A 6000-nucleotide genomic window follows, 5' to 3' on the forward strand; every position below is an offset into this window, starting at 1 on the left:
TTTGTGAGCTTGATCACTGCAAATGGTTTACTTGCATGACAGCAATGGAAAGTCTAGGACTTTATAGTTCTATTCCCCAAATAATGCAGTACTTTATATAATATATTAGAATGTTGTTAATAAAGCAAACCAAGCCTAAAGCATTTGCACTGGCTGCTGAGTAAATGTTTTCTGATAAAAAGTTGTTTCTGACCTGCTGGGACAGGCCTGTGATGCCATGAAGGTTAGTTATGTCTTCAGGCGAAATGTTGTTGGCACCATTAAAAACAGGTAGGGGGGGGGGCACAGTGGAGAAGCTTTTACATTAAAGGAATAGTTCAACACCTGTGATAGACTGGCGACCTATCAAGAGTGCACACCGCCCTCGCCCAATGTCAATATTAAGTGGTATGGATAATGGATGGGCGGACGGAACAGTTCAACATGGTGAACAATTCGCTTATTCACCTTGTTGCTGAGAGTTTGGTAAGAAAATAGCTGGGGTGTCACATTTTCAAAAAGATCCAGTTTAAACCCATTTGACCTGGTATGTAATTTGTTCAAAGTCAACAACAAAGACTCATCATCTAACTAAAGCAGATCTTTTTTTAAATATATAAAACTATCCATATTGGTTTGGTTAGATGCAAGGAAAGAAAGAAATTGATTAGGTCCTGCAAGACATTTGGAACCTTCACCACTTGTACTTAGAGCGTCTTACGGGTCTATACACACCCCGGATTATAGCACAGAGAATAACTACTGCAGGTCGCACCCTGTGATTGGGTAAATTCTGCTTCAATCCAACCTCATGTTGAAGGCAACATTTTGACTGCAGTACTTTACAGAAATCAATGGATTTCTGAAGAGCAATTAACAATATTATGTCCTGGATTTTAAGGCGTTTTTTAATTTTAATTTTTTATCTCATAAGCAGTTAATATACACCTGACATTAAAGATGAAAAAAATAATCATCTGCAATCCACAGATACAGTTTGCAGACACGCTCATGCTAGGGCTTATCGTAAACAGGGGACTACAGTGATGCAAGGCTCTGTGGTGAAAACAGCCTTCAGGAGTGACGCATGAAATTACACAAACATCTGAGACATTATTCAGGAAAAGCAGCCAGTCAGCAGCAAGCTTATGGAGGCTTATGTGGAGTCTGACATAAGGCACAGTGAGTCTTTTACCTTCTTTTTGCTGCAGTAGATTTGCCATTTCTTCTCTGCAGGCAGGGCGAACATGGCTTCCCTGTGTTTCTCTGTGAGGTCAAGCTCATCCTGCAAAGTTGGGGGGAAAAAATAGCAGAAAAGGTTAAGAAATGTTTGGGAAGAGGAAAAAAAAACAAAACAAATATTGTCTTCAAAATCCTTTACGGGTGGTTGAATGGGCAAGACTGTCTTCACTGTTTGAAAATAAAGCACTGTTCTCAAAACATCCTTCACGAAATACAGACAAGTTCCACAAGCTATCAAACCATCATGCTGCAAATTTAGAAATATCTACATAAATCAATTTTGTCCCCCCCCCCCCCAAAAAACCAAAAGCATGTGCCAGGAGTAGTTGCACCAGAGCTCTGTTTTCAGTTTCGATATCGGTTTGTGCTAAATCGCTCCATGTTCAGTGGGATATCATCGGGTGCTCGCATCGTAAATTCAGAATAACTCTGAATCAAATCAGATGTGTCGCAGGCTTCAGACGTGTGAGTAATGGGGGAAAAGATAAGGCGTGGTCTGCCTACTCGACATGTGGTAAATAACATCTGGAAACAACATGCTTCACAATGTGTAACAGATATTCCATTGAGGCACACAAAGGGTGCTGCTGGGAGCTGTTTAACTTTTGAGAGGATTTTGGACAATTGAAACACATCACCGAGTTTTAATTGGAGTCCTCACTGGTTGAAGAGCATAAAGCTGAAATTTAAGCTGTGGTCAGGATATCGGATGCTTTGTTGGAAAACACTGAACATCACACATTCTTGGAGAAAAATAATCCAATGGGAGACGTGAAAGCCGCTAAATAATTTGATGGCACAGACAACAAAGAGTTAACGGTAGATCTGTAACTTATGTGAGAGTTTTCTGAGCTTTAACATATTTGTGTTTGGGTCCGAATTAGTTCCAGTCTTAAGACAAGTATAGCTAAATGAGCTTCATGTGATAGATGGTGAAAGTCATGAGAAGGCTTTTAAGCAATTTAGCGCTAAGAGACTGTACAGTGGCGTGAACACGAGTTTAAACATAGGTTTATTTCTTTCTTATGGGTATTTATGCAACAAATGGAGATTAAGTTAACATGTTAACGTTGCTAAATGTTTTACAGCAACAACTCATCATTGGAATTGACTTTGGGGATGGTCTTTGCTAAAGCTGTAAACCCCTATGAATCAATATGTGCAATGATCAAATGTCCTAAAATAGTTGTGTGGGCTATTAATTGATTTAGTGAATTAGGTCCACATACTTACTCATAACCACTGAATGAGGAAATGGCAACTGATTCAACTGTATGCTTATGCTAATGATTATAAAGAGCAGCTTCAGGTTTTGTGTTGCCGATGTTCTGATTGATAGTGATAGTAAGAGCAACTCTGTCTCTCTGAATTCAGCATGGGGGGAAAAAAAAAAAACAACACTTAACCTTGATTTACAGGTTTCTGGAAAACTGTTCAAGTTCAAAGGTCGGGTTTTATTGATCGTAACAGAGCAGAGCACAACTTATTCCACAACGTGAGTCTTTTTTTTTTTTTTTTGCAGCAAACCCGTTTCAATTATTCACGCACATGGTGGCTCATACTGGGTGAAAAGAAAAGCACGTGGCCATTTTCTTTTGGTAAACAGAGCAACTGAAAGCCTCCTTGTCGTCACACTCAACTTACTCAATTATGTCTTCATAAAGGATGGTAGACAAAAACAAGCAATTAGCAGATGGAGGAGGCAGAGACATTAAGCACTCCTGAATGAGGTCTATTGATGTGCAAAAATGTCATGCTTACATTACTGTGGCAACCATGGGAGAGGAGAATGGGGCCAGAAGAGACAGGAGAGCACGACAAATTGGAAGTGACAATAAGACAGAGGAAGAATAGCAGCCTGGCCCCGTTACTCTCAAGATAGTGTAAACAGGGAGGAAGTGACAGTTCATTTGTGAACGTCATAAAATGTAACAGAGTAAACAATCAAGTAAGAATATATTTCAGAGACATTTTCAGTTTAATAATACGCTGAAATGGCTGTTATGCTAAATGTAAATTCAGTTAAAAAAAAAAAAGGGCATGTGTATTTTAGTGTTAATATTTATCTATTTTCCTTGGTTGGTTTTTAGATGTTACATGTTCTGTCAATAGAAGTTTGAGACACTTCCAAAACACATCAACACAGGGATGCTAATTATCTAAATAGCAATTATCTTGTTATAACAAAGTGATGTTAAGCATAATTATTTTAAAGTGATTATTCACAAAATTATTGTGATTGTGCTAATGTGAATAATTTGGCTTGTGCACAGTTGGGTCTTTTCCATTAGATCTGTGTCACTCTTGCTGAGTGAAAACTGGTACAACTAGGGTTTATTAACGGATAAGCCTGATGTTATCTTATATTTTTCAATGCCATAAAAAGTCCAGAACCCCAACAATGTGTTAGTATGTTTCTAAATACTTTCCAGCTTTGCTTCCCCGTCCCTGGTGCTCAGCCCCAGGCCCAACTATGTCAAAATCAAAAGAACGGCTCAAACATGTATATTTTCATTTTTAAAAAGGGCTAAAACAGCTGGGCACTGTAGGTTTTGGCTGGCATTACCCAAACAGGAGTAAACGGTGTATTTGTTGGGGACTATTTTCAGCCGTGGATTAATACACATTTGGTGCTCTGGTGAGTGTTATGGCAGCAGGATGGCGTAGGTAGGATTACCTCAGTGCAAAAGTGTGACTACTTTGTGATTTTAATACATTTTTGTAAATCGGTGGAGCTCTGTAGCACAAAGGAATAATCTACATCAGGCTTTAGCTAAAAAGGCAACTCAGTACGATCAATTCACTGTCGATTTTTGGTCTTTGCAGAAAAGTGACCTAACTTGACATTTAAATCACAGTTAAAAGATAATTACTGAAACATGAATAAGACACATCTTTTGTTGATTATCTTACCACCAACTCGGAGAACATGCCATCCAACTCATCATATCCTGGCATCGGCAGTGCCGGCTCCATGGTCTGCAAGGCAAAGTCCTCCCGCAGCCTGTAGGTGATCTCTGGGTGATCGCTGCTGTTAAAACAGCAGAAGATGAAGGAGAGGCCGCCGCGCCCACCGCCGCCGCGCTTCCGAGGAGCCATGGCTGTCCGATGGGTCCGGCTGGTCAGGTAGGGAGGGTGGGAGGCTCCTTCAGGGCCTCTTTACAGCCTCCTCCACCTCAGAGTTTGGCCTCCGTCAGAGAGAACTGTGGACAAAGTGAGGGGACACGATGAGTTTTCAACACAAACACAAATCAAGCCTGACAAAGCATGATGAAGTCTTCACCACTTACGTTTGTGATTTTAAACTGGCACTCACAAAAATCTATTACAGATGCAGAGTTTTCCAAGAGACAGATAAACAATAGAAGATAATAAGCTCCATAAATAATAAGACATATCTATTTCAATGGTACTAAATACAAAGACTATCGCATTCTGTTTTCCGTTTCTGTTTCTGTTGTCTTAGATGAAATCCAAAGACCCATAGAAACACCCTAGGGGAAAAGTGACTTGGGCCCTGTTGTCATTACCACATCTGTTACTTTTTAGCAGCTGGACGACACAAAATCTATCAACACTATGATGTTTACACACTTACAACCTGAACCTCTGCCCTTGGTAATGTTTAATAACGTCAATTTCTGAAGGGAAACTACAAAAAAGAGAGATTTAATTACATTGTTTACACAATGGTGCCCTGTGAGAGTGTGACTTTTGAAATGGAGACCATAATTTGCCAGGATTAGAGTATTCAGACCTTTTCATCTCCCCTTCCTTCCTATTCAGCATCAGCTTTCCTCTAAAGACCTAATGAGCAATGATGAGAGGGGTGTGTTTACAATGACTGCGGTGAGAGGTGTGTGTGAGGCCTTTTGTTGTTTTGGAGACTGGCTTGGTCATCGGGGCGTAAAGAGCAACAAACAGGCCTTCTTATGAACCCGGAGATGAGTCGTTAAATCGTGTGCTAGTTGCCCTGAAAGTTGTTCAAATGACAGGTGATATTTACAACATTTGGAGCCCGCATCAAACTCCGACATACCCTGGCTCAATCGTCATCACCAGACTTTTCCTTCCTGGGTATTTGACTTAGAAGACACAATTACACATTTGGTTTGTTCTCTAGCAGCTGCAACTTTACTAGCAGTGTAGGAAATGTGTGCAATCTTGTTGGACTCTTGCCCCATCCGCCGCGCCTATATATCACGGATAAAAATACATAGAGATCAGCTGTCATGAATAAACAGAATTGCTGAGGAGGGCTGAGAACATTACAGGAAGTTTTCTCCCGCCAGATGACGGGCCAATGAGCTTGACAACATCGGCAGTTATGTAGGTTTCCCTGTGCTTAAGGGTATTTTTTTGGGTTTTTTTTTTTTTTAGTTAAGCTATGGGTGGGGCTCATGAGATGGCAATGCGAGCATGTTTGTCTCCACAACTATGTTTCAGACTGACAACTCAACATCTGGATTACCATGAAATTTTGTACAGAAATTCATAGTCCCCAAAGGACGAACTCAACTCTGCCGATCCTCTGGCTTCATCTGGTGCAACAAGTTGACATTTGTTTTGAGTGAAATGTCTTGACAGACAAATGTTAGTATGGTAACATGCTAAACTACGATGGTGAACACCCCTAATACTCTATCTGCTAAACATAAGCATGTTATCATTATCAGTGAGTATGTTGCCATGGAAGCTTTAGCATTTAGGCCGTACACTGCTGTGCCAAAGTACAGCCTCACAGAGCCACAAGCATGGCTGTAGACTCTTGTTCTTGTG

The 6000-nt window shown here is 40.4% G+C and overlaps 1 protein-coding gene across 3 annotated transcripts in view; it reads right to left on the reverse strand.

Annotated features, from left to right (window-relative positions):
• daam1b (dishevelled associated activator of morphogenesis 1b) overlaps positions 1–6000 on the reverse strand; it is a 49040-nt gene that overhangs the window by 18930 nt on the left and 24110 nt on the right. For all 3 annotated transcript variants that reach the window (XM_023403005.2, XM_023403003.2, XM_023403004.2), the window contains exons 2-3: positions 4135–4424; positions 1175–1264 (exon numbers count right to left, since the gene is read on the reverse strand). In XM_023403005.2, coding sequence (XP_023258773.1) covers positions 1175–1264; positions 4135–4320 — 276 coding nt within the window. In that variant the 5' untranslated portion in view covers positions 4321–4424. The remainder of the gene's footprint in view (positions 1–1174; positions 1265–4134; positions 4425–6000) is intronic.

This window comes from Seriola lalandi, unplaced genomic scaffold (genome assembly GCF_002814215.2).
Source record: "Seriola lalandi dorsalis isolate HSWRI2012SDOR001 ecotype SW California unplaced genomic scaffold, Sedor1 jcf7180002054054, whole genome shotgun sequence".
Classification (NCBI taxonomy): domain Eukaryota; kingdom Metazoa; phylum Chordata; class Actinopteri; order Carangiformes; family Carangidae; genus Seriola; species Seriola lalandi.